Here is a 13,992-nt window from a genome sequence, read left to right on the forward strand (position 1 = left end):
AACCCGACGTACCAACTCAACCACTCGGTACTTATTGACATCTCTAAATTTATTATTGTTTATTTATTAATTGAATGAATGGAGTCGATTCGATTTTAATGGCACGGCTTAAAAGACAGTCATATAAAACCTAACATAAACTATGAGGGCCCCACTATACGTCTCAATTTTCAAAAGCTATTATAACTCATTTAAGTTTATATTCATGATTATATTATATATAATGCCGACTTTCCCCACTCCATTTCACGCCTTTCTTCTTTCTTTTTATATATAATCTCTAAATTAATTTCCTCAAAATTAATTAATTTTTTATCGTTATAAATTATTATTTAAAAATATACCGTCGAGTAAAAATAAATGTGGTGATTTTACAGTAAGGACTGAATAATTTCTCAAAAAAGGGTGGAAAAGTTCTCCGTTATTTCGGGAAACATGACCGCCTTCTTTACAAATCTAACCGCGTCTCTCTCTCTCTCCTCCGCGTCTGCAGCTGGATGATTACTGATGAGTAGGAAGGAAGGCAGCGAGAGGCGATCCGTGGAGGAGGAGGACGACGACGTCGCGGTGGAAGCGAGCAGCGTCGTAGTCCATCAGAAAGTGCCCTAAAGCTGCGATTTTTGGATGCCAGGTAGTCTTTGCCAGCTTCTTCTAGCTTCGTCTGGTAGTTTCGCGGGTTGTCCTTTGTCGTTGCTCGTGGCGTGGGTGTGGCGATGGGATCTGCGCTAGGTCGAGGGGTGGTGGGGGATTTTCGGGAATTAGTTTCGATCTGGCCCGACGCAGCCCTCCTTCGATTGCACTATTTTGTCTCTTCTGAAAAAATAGGGGTTTTGGGTGGATTGTTTGCTCCCCGAACTTAGATCGTGATATATCGTTCTTCATTTTTTTTAGTTTTCGAAGTGTTTCCTTGCGGTGTACTCTCTTTGTCTTTGTGATTTTTGATGAATTTTCTGCATAATTAGTTCCTTTCCAGTGTATTTTCTTTACGGAGATGCTTTAAGATCCATTCTGCTATTAGGATTTCTATTTCCATCGAACGCAATTTTACTATGATGTAAAACTCCTTCCTTGACATGGATTGAGATTTAACTATCAGCGGGGAAGAAAACTATCAGTGGGAAAGAAAACATACAGAATGAAATTCTTATTCCTGAACGTTATATTTTCAGTTGCTTCCTGGTCATTTGAAGTGTTCTTGAATCTGTTGCCATAGTAATCTCTTTGAGCTTTGGATATATTTTTTTTTGAAAAAGATTTTGAGCGACCAATCATGTCATTCTATTTATTATGCAAATCATATTTACAAAATTCCGTCCAGGTCATGTTACAAGATTACATGAATAGATTCAAAAAAACAAAAAACAAAAAACAAAAATCCTCATTACTGGGGGCCGATGAAGGTGTGTCGGCCTTCCTTAGGAACTCACAGTAGCTTCCCTTCACCTGCATAGGAATCCGGACTTTCCAGAGTATCAAATATTTCCTCCAAGTGTGCAGCAACTCTGGATTGTATAGAACCCAACTTGTGAGAGGCTTGCACAAATGCTTCTCCTCCGGCCAGTGATTACAGTGGCATGATTTATCCAATCATGCAAGGATGATGAGCCATCCAAATAACGATAGCCTAGCAGTTAAAAAAGAGGTGTTCAATGTTCTCTCCCAATCCATCTCTGCACATGACACAATTGAAAGATGCTAGCTGCTCTCTTTTCTTTTTCAATCTCACACTAGTATTGATTTTATCCCTACGAATCAGCCAAGTTGAGGACTTTCACTTTTATCAGAGAGTCAGAGTGCCAGATTAAGTTGGGCCATGGTATAAATATTAACATCTCGTATGCGGACTTGACCAAAAAATTACCAAGCTGTTCCATCTCCAGGATACTCGCAGCGCTTCTGATTCCTCAATTATTCTTTTGATCATCTTTATCAAATCCAGCAGCTTTGTAGTGCAAACTGCTCTTGAAAACACAGCCCCATCTTGTGATGTGCAGATGGTAAAAAGGAGATTTTAGACACATTTAAGGACTCTACCTTCAACCCATCTACAATGACAAATGTGAAACCAAACTCTAACTTATGCAAAAAAAAAAAAAAAATCTAATCCTTGGAAGTTGGTCGTGTGCATCTACTCTTAGTCATCTTTAACTTGTTCATATTAATTTACTTATACTCAACACAATTTATGAGTTGTTATTAGGTTTATCTTGTGTCTCATATTGATGCAACTTTTTTTGGCACCATTTTCATTGAAGTTTTTTATTATTATCTGGCAGAGTTTGCTATAGGTTATCCATTAATGGGTGAAGTTGAAACGACTGATCCTATATATGCAGCAGATAAGGCTTAAAATTTTACTACATAGAAAATAAAGTGCTTGGATTGATGGATTCAAAATCTGTGTCCAAGCCCTTGCAACAGCAACATAATCAACCTGGTGTCCAAGTTCTTGAAAAAGCTTCCTTGCGACCTACGACTCTACAGTTAGCAAGCAGATTTGTGTCTGATACATCAAGACTGTCACAGTTATCTGTGTCACAGAGCACACCGGAGCATAAACCTGAGGAAATTGCTGAAGAATTTTTGAATCAACAAGAGGTGCCTGCTAACCTTTCAAGCCAGGAAGAAGATATTGTTGAGCTGCTTCAGTCAAATGGGGCAGTGAATTTGGAGCCCAAGGAGTGTGATGAAAAGAACTTGGAGCAGGATAGTGAGAAAGATTGTTTATCGTGTGCTAAAGTTAGTGATGGCACAGGTGGTTTAGCAAAGACCAGCGGCAGTGCAAAAATAAGTGACCAAACTGATAGCGGCAAAAGTAGTCTGTGCAGAGCTAGTACAAGCAGTGAAGTTAGTGATGATAGCACTTGTAACAGCATAAGCAGAAGTATTAGCAAGCCTCACAAAGCAAATGATTTGAGATGGGAAGCAATTCAATCTATTAGAGCTAAAGATGGGATTGTTGGTTTGAACCATTTCAGGCTACTGAAAAAGTTGGGTTGTGGAGACATAGGTAGCGTATATTTGTCGAAGTTGAGCGGAACCAAGTGTTATTTTGCAATGAAGGTAATGGATAAAGTATCTTTGGCAAGCCGGAAGAAGTTGCTCAGAGCCCAGACTGAAAGGGAGATATTGCAATGCCTAGATCACCCCTTCCTCCCGACATTGTATACTCATTTCGAGACAGACAAGTTCTCCTGTTTGGTAATGGAATTTTGTCCTGGAGGAGATCTGCACACTCTTAGACAGAAGCAACCCGGAAAGTATTTTTCGGAGGAAGCAGCCAAGTAGGTACCTAGTCCCTATTCTCGAGTTATGGTTCGTTTTTCAATTAAATTTCCACTTTTCTCGTATCCGTCACTCATGATTAATGTGGTGCTTCTCAACATACCAATCCGTATTTTTTTTGCTAATTGACTTTTAAGTTTTACTTGATGAGAGGGTAAAATTCGGGCAGCCGATTATCCTATCGTTAACAATGTTAGTTTCAAAATCTTCTACACTTAGCAAAATTTGCTTCTTGATTGGTTTCTCTAGATCCTCTTTTTTCAACTCCATTCATATATATCTAATTTGATATAGTACATTTCTCAAGTACGATGTTCTATTTTCATCTTAAACCTAAGCATGTTTCTTATGATTCTTCTGGATTGCTACACGCACAGATTTTATGTATCTGAGGTCCTTCTGGCTCTAGAGTACATGCACATGTTGGGTATTATCTACCGTGATCTGAAGCCAGAGAATGTTCTTGTACGAGAAGATGGGCACATCATGCTCTCCGACTTCGACCTTTCTCTTCGTTGTGCTGTTAATCCCACCCTTGTCAAGTCGTGCAACCAGATCTCTGATTCCTCCAGGCGTAACAACCCTGTCTACTGTGCTCAACCTGCTTGTATCAAACCAACCTGTGTCCAGCCTTCCTGTGTCGCTCTCTCCCCTAGACTATTTTCATCAAGGTCCAAGAAGGCACAGAAGCAGAAGCTTGAGGATGGAAACCACGCGAATACACTCCCTGAGCTCCTCGCAGAGCCTACAGACGCAAAGTCCATGTCATTTGTCGGTACCCATGAGTACTTAGCTCCCGAGATCATTAAGGGGGAAGGGCATGGTAGTGCTGTAGATTGGTGGACATTGGGCATATTCCTCTACGAACTTTTGTTTGGCAGGACGCCCTTCAAGGGGTCAGGCAACCGAGCTACGCTGTTTAACGTGGTCGGGCAACCACTGCGATTCCCCGAGTACCCAGTTGTTAGCTTTGCTGCAAGAGACCTTATTAGGGGATTGCTCGTCAAGGAGCCACAACACCGTCTTGCTTACAAGCGTGGGGCTACAGAAATAAAGCAGCATCCATTCTTCGATGGCGTAAACTGGGCCTTGATAAGGTGTGCAAGTCCACCGGAGATACCGAAAACCTTCGAGATTGGTCAGACACTCCTAGATTCAGTATCATCAGCAAGCCAAAAGGACATTTCCGCATCTGATAAGTACCTGGAGTTTGATGTATTCTAATGGAATTCAAATGTAGAGATCTCAAATGGCCTTGTAGAATCTCAAGTATTCTCTTTGTATTGCTACTATTTGTTTCAAATTCAAGTATAATGTGGTATTGAAATGTAACTTATTGGTTTAGAATGATCAAGTGGAGCAATTTAGCAATTTTTCCCCTCGAGTAACATAGTACCTTGATGCACAGGTAACAATTGCACTTGTCGAATTCCTCTTGATTGTTCACAAGTTCTTCTATCTATTTACTTTTTATATCTTGCAATCACTTAAATAGCTAGCTGCAGAAAATCCTGCTATTAACAATTTGGTAATTACATGTGTTTAAAGTCTCATTTACTCAATATTAACATTCAAAGTGACTTCACAGTTCTACAATAGTTTTGACTCATTTGATGTAGTTCACATAATATGAACAAAGAAATTAGATCCAATATAATAAAGACATGGCTATAAATCAATTGAAACAAAACATCGACACATGAAACACGTAGTCTTTTATTGAAACCACAGAAAGAAACAGAAAATTTTGGTGGATGGAAGATGCAACTGAAAAAAAAAAATGATGGCAAGCAAATAGACACAAGATTCTACTAATGTGCTCTAGCAAATGTTCCTACACATCAAAAAGTAACCATAATTCTGAGGTTCACCCCTACTTGAGCATGACGCCGAACTCTACCTGTTATTCGCAATGCCACAAACCTGACAAATTCAATTCGAAAAATTCGACTTCATGATCGCACATCTCTACTATTTGGCTGATGTATGCATGCAGCAAAACCATTTCTTCTGTGATCACAAAGGGGGAAGGAAAAGTATTAATCCAAAGGATTCAAGTTCCTTTAGCAGAAGCAAAGTGTGTGGATGCGCATAGAATACTTACAGGAGGTTTGGAGGCAGAAGTTCCTGGTTTAAGAGCTTCTTCCTCCTTTCCCAGAGAGTCAGTTTGGTGTATGTTGCCACCTGTTTTTTTCTCATCGCGGGCTTTGTTGAAGATCACGGTGAAACCGTCTGCGGAAGCAGGATCATTGACATCCCACTCCCCAAACTTCGGCAAGGGCCGGCCTTTTTCCTCCTACAATTCAATGCAAATTTATTAGTAATCTATCATATAAGAATTTATAGCTAGGGAATCTATCATAGTATTCAAATTTCAACTCAAATTTGCATATGTTAAATTGTTGCTATGTGTTGGTGCGTTTAGTACTAACGGTCTAACTTAAGTTTTGATGAATGACAAAGTAAGTTAAGTTAGTTTCATTTGTGTTTTAAACACTTTGATCAAGTGTGCAGAAGAAGCCCAACTAGGTCAACGAGCCAACCGGATAGCTGGCACGAAGTCCAAACGAGTCGAAGGGCTGACCAGACTTTTGACACGAAGTCCAACTAGGTCGATGGGCTCACCGGATAGCTGGCATGAAGTCCAGACGAGTCGACGGGCTGACCGGACGTCTGGCAGGTAAGTGAAGGTAAGTCACTGGAAGAACGCGTCCTGCGCGTTCCCGAGAAGAGAACTTAGGTGCCGATCCAACTTAGAACCATTTCGGAATTCTAAATTGAGATCTTGGCTAGATTCCAGTCTCGATGAGACGGAATCTAATTACTACATCATTCCTTTTTATGACTATGTTATGCTAATACTTTGTTTTGCAGGGTAGTTTGCATTTTGCCTCGGACTAACACTTTTATGCAGGTAGCAAAACACCAACAAGATCTTCTATCACGTGCTCTGCTGTGCTCCTGCGACGCCGCGAGGCTACTCCGACCCTTTCTATCGAATTCACGATCCAACACTATGTTGCTAACGTAATCCAATATATCACTTGCTAAATAATAAAAAACTAATCAATTAATTCAACTCCTGTACTCCCCTCTTCCCATTCTCCATCATCTCCTTCACAAAGAGCTTCTCCATGTTCTCCAGCATCCTCCATTTGTCTCTGGTAAGAACATGAAGGATACCGATACCAACACAATTCTGTCATACAAGAAGCTGCCCATATTGAGATTGTCTCGTAGAATGAGTTGAAGATTGCCATGAGAACACTATAAGTGAACTGATTCATTGCGCCAATCATTAAGGGAAGATATCCAAGCTACAAACATAATGGACCCCTACACAATGAAGAAAAAGGCCATGTAGGCTAGGAAGGGTGGAGAGGATGCTGAACCCCACCATCACACATGAGAAATATTGCTTCTTGCTGTGCCAATCAATTGTTGTCGACCGGATCCCTAGACCACCACTAACACAATCATTCTGTGAAGACGAAGAAGGTTATCATTATGACAACGAGCATCTTGGTGAACCCATTGTCATCCTCAGCTGTGCATTATCAAATGCAATCAACCTCAGCTGTGCATTATCAAATGCAATCAACCTCAGCTGTGCATTATCAAATGCAATCCTAACCCTCTCCGACACCCAGAGACTATAGAGACCAGCATCTTGGTGAACCCATTGTCATCCTCAGCTGTGCATTATCAAATGCAATCCTGACCCTCTCTGACACCCAGAGGCTATAGAGCACTACCTACCAGTTCGATCCTCAACCTCGCTATAAGTGGATCCCAATAGAGGTAATCAATACTCAGCACATTGCTAGGATTGTGCCAAGGAATAACTCCTTACACATGCTCCTATCCTCATAATTCTCGGAGACCGTCAACAAATCATTGTAGCAGGCTTCAAAGATGCCCCCAGTGCACTTGATGCCAGAATGGCAAAGCCAAGCTCCTTCAGGCAAATCAAAGGTCTTGTGATAACTTTTTTGCCATCTCTAACTCTAAGCTGTCACACATGAATATGGCATCGAAAGGCCTACTAGAATGAGATGTGAGATATCAAAGAGATGTTTTACCTGATGAATTAATATTTGGGGAACATGAAAAAGGCTAGAGTCTAACTCAGGGTTATACAACGAATACTGGAGAACTCAAAAGAAGAGCTAAAAAAATCACCTTTGCAAATTTACGCAAAATGGATACTAATCTTTCCCGAAAGACAAAAAAGGAACCGCATTTTGGTATCATCTGAGCATACACATTAGCTCCAGACTCCAGTAGACTAGCCGATTCTCAAAACGCAAGAAATCAATGAAGCAATCACGCAAAAACTAGAATCGATCAAGCCCTAGATCACCATAAAAGAAGCAGGCGAGAAAAGGAGGTAAAGCAAAACCAAATGCATCTGCTCAACTTTCTGATTCTCAAACATAAACCACAACCAGCCCTAACAAGATCAATGCCCCCCTCAACATCAACCAAACCAAATCAGAAATTTCTCAAACAAGCCACACTACAGCTATTAAATCCGGTGAATAAAAGCGGGGCAAACGAGGGAAGGAATTGCCACTTACCGACATCAACTCTTCGCGCAGAGAGATAGAGCGGAGGAAGAGGAGGAGGAGGCTTGTTGTAAGCTGGGAATGGAAGGGGGGTGGGGAAGAGGAGCTCCTTATATATGTCGAAGACGAAGTACATGTGAGCTGTCTGCCGCCGTCAAATACGACTCCGTTATGCTGTGTTTACTTCGAGGGAAAGGAGTAGAAGGGGAGGGAGGGAGGAAGTTCTAATTATTTTCTTAATGACAAAATGTCGACACTAAAAACTGTTTATCACCACTTAATCCCTGTTTAAGGATGGCAAATAACTAAAAACTAAGGGGGCATTTGGTTTAAGGGAATAGGAGTGGGGAATGGGAATGAGAATCATTGATTGTCATTGTTAATGTTTGGATTATAGGAATAATTTATCTTTATCTCAAATCTAATTTTTTTCTCTTATTTTCCTTTAAGGGTAAAAAAGAAAATTTTGATTTATTCCGATAGAAGATATGCAACTAACCAAACATTACTTTTAAGAGTGATATCCATATTCATACCCATTCCCATTCCACAATATAATGATTCCCATTCCGATTCCTATTCCTAGGAATGAACCAAACGCCTCCTAAACTTCACTTTGCCACTTAATAAATTTCATGGCAAGAATATCGATTGAATAAAAAATAATATTTTTACACTTGTGCCTAATCTTCAGGTGTTTGTATCACAACATCTTCTCAAATTTGTCCAGCCTTTTCACTCTTTGCATGGATCTGATTGCCAATGCCCAAAAAACACCTGAATCAAAAAGGAAAGAAATGAAGAACAACGATAAACTATTATATTTCATCATGTTCAAACTCACTTACACGCGCCGATGAACGATACATTGGCGATCGATAGTTGTCCTTGGCTGGCCAAAGTTACTCCAACGTTGAGCAGAGTTCCACTAAAAGCAGTGTACATGGTGGCCATTTGCAATACTGAAGCTCTTCTTGCAGCTCTCTCAGACTGTAGGAACAGAATGTGAGTTTCAAGTTCAATATCAGTTTTGAATCTCTTAGTGATGTTATGTACCTCGAGCACTTTCACGCGGAGCTTCACTTCTCCTGATTCGAGTTGTTTTACGAATTCTTCGATTTTGTGTATCCTGTACGGCATCGACATAGTGTAATCTCTGGCCTGCAATCCATCCATTCAGTGTTCATCACTTAAAAAAAAATCTTCAGATTCAGCAGGGTGTTAAGTTGGCAGTTTGTTGTTTACTGTGCCATACATCATTGGCTTGTTTCCTAATCTCCTCGACAATTTCGGTGCCCCCACTCTGCCTCTTCCTTACGTCGAGCAATTCCTGAACGACGAATTGATATTCAGAGATGATAATCGAATAAAAGAGTGAGAAGTTATCTACCTGAATGTATGGTTCGGCGACTTTTGCAAAGGAAAAGTTTGGATCCAACAAGTTTCCTATTCCTGTGATTGAAGTAGAATATAAGAAAGTGTGTGTGTGCAAAGGAATACTATCGAAAACCATAGAGCTGTGGCTGTTAGGAGGCACCTTCGAGAGTTGCAAATGCCCGGAGGACAAAGGTAAATGTGGCAGGGAAGCGAAATGGCTGATCAGCAGCTATCGTAAACAAATCCTGGAAAAAGTTGTTCGTTATTCGTCTGCGTAAATCATCAGTATATTTGAAAGGCACCTCGATCTGAACACACACTACCTCGCCGATCACTGCAACACTCTGCTGCTGCTCAGGAGTTTGGCTAGAAATGAAGTCCAAGAAGAACTTTATGGACTTCCTCACCTAAACATTGATTATGAAGAACAAGCATGATATCACACAGAGTTTAAGATTGTTTTAATAACAGAAGGGGAAAAGTTTGCTGACCGCTGATAAATCCCCTGTTGGTCGAAGTGTTTCAAGCTCAATCAGACTTGCCGTAACCTGAATTGGGCAATTGGTTAGACTTAATCATGAGTAAACATAAGAACAACTGAAGCAAGCATAGATATATACCTTATTAACATCCTTCTCGTAGATTGCATAGAACAACTGAAGCAATCTCTCTCTGGTGAAGGATTTAATTTCTCCCATCATACCGAAATCATAGTAGACGAGTGTCCCATTGGCCGCGACAGAGATATTGCCCGGATGTGGATCGGCATGAAAGAAACCATTCTTCAGTATCTGATTGGACAAAAGGTAGTATGTCAACACAATGAATCAGTGTATGCATTGCATAATGTTATATCGAATGCCTAACTAATTGCTGTCTACAAAATAGTCCAGGAAACATTTGCTAAGCACTATGATTCAAATGAAAATAAACTCCATATCGAGCACTACCGTTGCTCCAAATGAAAAAAGATCCTTTGCTGGCATAGGAGGGTTTATTTTTTCAACACAGAGCTGGTAATCTTTTTACCTGAATCAAGTATGATTCTACTGCACGAGAGGCAATAAGGGAGCGGCTGTATCCCCTCGCGTCTATCTGCTCGACATTGTTAATTTTTATTCCTGATCAAAGGCAGGACTCAAAGTATCAGATTCAAGCTGTCACATGATTCATAGTGAAAGCAAGATTAGACTCATGTCTTTCTGGCAATGCCATTACAGCTCACATGAATGCATGTTCTTGACGACGATATCATAAGCGACATATTAAGCGCATGTTGCAAACAAACCTGGAGCGTACTCCAATGTCAGAACTTTGGTAGAGGTGTAATCCCAATAGATAAGCTACAAAGTAGGAACTATATTATGTTAGTTTCAAAGTTTGTAAAATGTGTACATATACTTCTGAATACAAAGTGCAATCAGTGGAAGAACATACAGGTACATGGACCCACTTTATGTTTCTAAAATCCCGACGAAATCGGTCAGCATTTTTCCCTTCATTGATGTAGTCAATCTCCTGATACAATGTCCTGAAGATACAAGGATGCCAGAAATGCTCAATGAACAATCCTCTGTGTACAAGAATGCCAGAAATCAGTGGAAACTTACTTTGAGCATTCATTGTAGATATCTAACCAGTCCTCTGCGGGAATTCCAAAAGTTTCAGTTCTTTGAAAATGCTCAACTATCAGCTTCAGGTTTCCTGAGAATTTATATCATAAATTTTAGATGAAATATAGTAGTTTATAGCTCTCATTGTTTTTAGAAAATTAGATATAATAGGAGTTCAAAGTATATATTCGGTTTCCTAAAAATATAAATAGAAGGGAAATAGAATTCCAATTCAAAAGTAATTGTAGGTAAGATTGTTAATCAGAACTAAAATCATGTCAGATTATTCAATCTATTAGCAGTAATTATTACTATGATATCTACAAAGGTCACTTACTAAAATCAATGTCAAATAGCTTCTTTAGACCTGGCCTTTGAATTTTGACAACAACTTGCTCACCACTATGAAGGATAGCTCGATGTACCTAAAAGATATACATTCGAGTTAAACAAAACAAAATATATCATTCTCAACAATCATACCAAGAGCATAATGATAATTGGAGAAGTATTACAACAAAAAATTGGAATCTTCCTGTTAGCCATGTCAGTAGTATAAATAAGAGTAAAAGTAAACACCTACCTGACCAAGACTAGCAGCAGCTATTGGATGGTCTTGAAATTTCTTGAATAATACTTCAACTGGGGCATCCAACTCATGTTTTATGAATGCTTTTGCTTTTTCTGGTGAAAATGCTGGAACTCTATCCTGTATAAACAAATAGAGAAAATCATGGCTTATTTACTTGTATATTGAGTGCTCACTCACATCATCAAGCCGTGTTAGTCTTGACTATTTTGGATCAACAACATAGACTTATTCCTCCATTGTCCTCTATACGAGACTATACTAATTAATAAGAGGCTCCTGAAAATTGCGTGTATCCTGATTACCTGGAGCTTGGCAAGTTCCTCGACAAACTCCTGAGGTAGAAAATCGGATCTAGTCGAGAATTGCTGGCCTAGTTTGATAAAGGTTGGACCAAGTTGTAGTATTTGTTCTCTCAACCATGAAGCAGTTTTTCTTCTTCTGATTTTCTGTAAATGTTGCGAATGCAAATTTCAAAAACAGAACTTAGAGACCAATAATCGAATACTTGGCAGATCATTATAGATTTCATTGAACGGAAAATTTAATTCATAGAAAATATACACATACAGATGTAACTGGTGCATATACCTGCTTCTCCTCTGTGAATCCATCGATATATGACCATTTTGCGTTGATGAGGTGAACCCGAAATTGTAAAGAAAAGACGAAATTCCAAATCTCTACATTCCTTTGCAAGTAGTTGTAGTTTTCATTGGCCCAGCTGAAACCTTCATCCAAAGGCAATACTTTTACCTCATCAGTGAAAGGGATCTCTCTGGGGGCTTTCTTCTTCTCAGTTCTAACGATTGAACTGTTGAAAACTACTTCTGATCCCTTTACTGGTAGAGTTTTTTTAGGGGAAGGATTCTTTCTCTTCACCAAATCCTTTGTGGGAACCATTTTTATAATGCTTCCATTGGTGGCGTACTTATGAGACTCTGTCTGAGCTGCCTTTGCAAAGATCTGAGGGAGCCCCCTTGTGCCATTGATGACCATACCAAACGTTAGAAACTTGGATCTGGAGATTCTCTTGGAGAAAGTGAGATCTTCTATAGCTTGTCTTTTATCTAGAGGTAACAAGAATTGGTGATAGCAACTACTGAAAGCCAGAAGATTCATCGTCGATCGCCAAAAGCTCCCAAAGACTCTACACTTGCATCAAAAAGGTTCACAAAACACAGTTCCACTGCAAAAGAACTAGCAAAGCATATAAGTTCACTATTAGGAGAAGAAGATGACGAATGGAAGAAACAAAAATATATATTCCAATCTTTTTAATCAGAAACAACGGTTTCATCAACAAGCCAACAAAATCCCTACCTAAAGCCCCTTCTCGTTTGGTTCTCTAGCACTTCAAACAGTCCTGATGAAACCTTGAAGTGTCTAAAGAAACGAGAAGGATACCTCAAAAGGAAAACTCCTCCAGCATAAATGCCTAACATTGAGTCGATTAGAACCAAACTAAATAGTAAATAGTCAATGACCCGACCAAGAAGCGACATGGAATCAAGAAAAGACAAAACTCTGGAGAAGAAGAAGAAGAAAAAAAGAGGGATTTTTGACCCTGACAAATATGGGAACTAAGAACAAGAGCCACAAGTAAGGACGAGAAGGAGGGGCAGAAGCGCGACGGAAGGTCGATGACTCAATGAATTGCTTCTTCTTCTTTTTCTCTTTATCGAGTTTGCTTTTTATCCTTCATGCAGCTTGAAATAGTAAGCTCGTACGCAAGTAAATAAGTAAGATGCATCTTCGAAGTGAAAGGGACAGACAAGTGACTAGCCCACAAATTGCTTCCGTGCACGTCTCGATTTTCCTTCGCTTCGGGCAACAACTCGCCGGCCTCAAATTTCTACGTTTTTGTTCTCTTCCTTAATGTCTAATATCGCATCGTTTACCCGTGTTTTTATTGTGGAAGATATCGATCGATTCTGGACTCGCAACAGGATGTGTTTTTATTGAATAAATTCTTGTTTTCTAACCAAAACAGAAGCATATAGAAACGTGTAAAAGTATGAAAAGAAGGATCTTTGACAAAAAATCTAATTCTTTGATTTGACTCAAGCAAGAAATAGATAAAATCTTCTTCACTAATGAACTTGGATCTTCATCACGACGAGCATTATCAAGAGAAACTAAAGTGTTTGACAAAGGCGAAGTGATTAAGAGAACTTAGTAGACGTAAAAGAAGGTTTTTAAACAAATTTTATCATTAGGATCATACGAAGAGAATATGTTTATTTACCTTTTAATATCGTCGTCACTCATACTCATAGCAAAGAGAACACGAGCCCGGAGAGCGGCTTCTCAATTGTCTAGATGAGTCTTAACTAATTATTTTTGTCTGGACGGTTAACCAAACTGTCCACTGTGAATACTTTCCATTTAAAATTAAACTAATCGAATCGATCAAATTGAAATTATATAAATCGACCTTTTTTTGAATTGACTAAATTTTTCAAAAAAACTGAACTTTTAAGTTTAGCTGGTTACATCAGTTAATTCGATTTAATAGAACTTTTACCCATCCTACAATATAGAGGGGATACTCACGAGC

The 13,992-nt window shown here is 39.4% G+C and overlaps 3 protein-coding genes across 5 annotated transcripts; 1 reads left to right on the forward strand and 2 right to left on the reverse strand.

Moving 5' to 3' along the window:
* The first annotated feature begins 443 nt into the window (after positions 1 to 443).
* Positions 444 to 4,656, forward strand: LOC122036786 (serine/threonine-protein kinase D6PK-like). The gene is made up of 3 exons (XM_042596198.1): positions 444 to 631; positions 2,277 to 3,284; positions 3,663 to 4,656. The coding sequence occupies exons 2-3, from the start codon at positions 2,386 to 2,388 to the stop codon at positions 4,507 to 4,509; spliced, it is 1,746 nt and encodes a 581-aa protein (XP_042452132.1). The 5' UTR covers positions 444 to 631; positions 2,277 to 2,385; the 3' UTR covers positions 4,510 to 4,656.
* Positions 4,657 to 4,980: 324 nt separating this feature from the next.
* Positions 4,981 to 8,016, reverse strand: LOC122036787 (protein NOI4-like). Its single transcript, XM_042596199.1, has 3 exons — positions 7,866 to 8,016; positions 5,390 to 5,581; positions 4,981 to 5,295 (listed from the first exon to the last, which is right to left on the reverse strand). The coding sequence occupies exons 1-3, from the start codon at positions 7,869 to 7,871 to the stop codon at positions 5,257 to 5,259; spliced, it is 237 nt and encodes a 78-aa protein (XP_042452133.1). The 5' UTR covers positions 7,872 to 8,016; the 3' UTR covers positions 4,981 to 5,256.
* Positions 8,017 to 8,119: 103 nt separating this feature from the next.
* On the reverse strand, positions 8,120 to 13,141 carry LOC122036785 (protein ACTIVITY OF BC1 COMPLEX KINASE 7, chloroplastic-like). Of its 3 annotated transcripts, XM_042596197.1 has the most exons (19): positions 12,756 to 13,137; positions 12,024 to 12,621; positions 11,738 to 11,881; positions 11,427 to 11,552; positions 11,181 to 11,268; positions 10,841 to 10,934; positions 10,668 to 10,761; positions 10,519 to 10,573; positions 10,260 to 10,351; positions 9,851 to 10,021; positions 9,722 to 9,778; positions 9,554 to 9,637; positions 9,391 to 9,475; positions 9,244 to 9,305; positions 9,109 to 9,183; positions 8,910 to 9,014; positions 8,702 to 8,843; positions 8,458 to 8,630; positions 8,120 to 8,165 (listed from the first exon to the last, which is right to left on the reverse strand). In XM_042596197.1, the coding sequence occupies exons 2-18, from the start codon at positions 12,552 to 12,554 to the stop codon at positions 8,557 to 8,559; spliced, it is 2,079 nt and encodes a 692-aa protein (XP_042452131.1). In that variant the 5' UTR covers positions 12,555 to 12,621; positions 12,756 to 13,137; the 3' UTR covers positions 8,120 to 8,165; positions 8,458 to 8,556. The 3 variants fall into 3 exon arrangements, with proteins under 3 accessions (XP_042452131.1, XP_042452128.1, XP_042452130.1); XM_042596194.1 differs by having other exon boundaries at positions 9,391 to 9,637; positions 12,756 to 13,141; XM_042596196.1 differs by having other exon boundaries at positions 9,391 to 9,637; positions 12,024 to 12,632; positions 12,756 to 13,141.
* Positions 13,142 to 13,992: the final 851 nt, after the last annotated feature.

Source organism: Zingiber officinale, unplaced genomic scaffold, assembly GCF_018446385.1.
Source record: "Zingiber officinale cultivar Zhangliang unplaced genomic scaffold, Zo_v1.1 ctg209, whole genome shotgun sequence".
NCBI lineage: Eukaryota > Viridiplantae > Streptophyta > Magnoliopsida > Zingiberales > Zingiberaceae > Zingiber > Zingiber officinale.

Coding starts and splice junctions, on each gene's coding strand:
- LOC122036787 (XM_042596199.1), bottom strand. Junction 5,296..5,389: donor CTTCTGCCTCCAAACCTCCT/GTAAGTATTCTA, acceptor TTGTGATCACAG/AAGAAATGGTTTTGCTGCAT.
- LOC122036786 (XM_042596198.1), top strand. CDS start 2,386: ATGGATTCAAAATCTGTGTCCAAGCCCTTGCAACAGCAACATAATCAA. Junction 3,285..3,662: donor TTTTCGGAGGAAGCAGCCAA/GTAGGTACCTAG, acceptor CTACACGCACAG/ATTTTATGTATCTGAGGTCC.
- LOC122036785 (XM_042596194.1), bottom strand. CDS start 12,554: ATGAATCTTCTGGCTTTCAGTAGTTGCTATCACCAATTCTTGTTACCT. Junction 9,015..9,108: donor TTAGGAAACAAGCCAATGAT/GTATGGCACAGT, acceptor GATGGATTGCAG/GCCAGAGATTACACTATGTC. Junction 8,844..8,909: donor TCCGCGTGAAAGTGCTCGAG/GTACATAACATC, acceptor CTGTTCCTACAG/TCTGAGAGAGCTGCAAGAAG.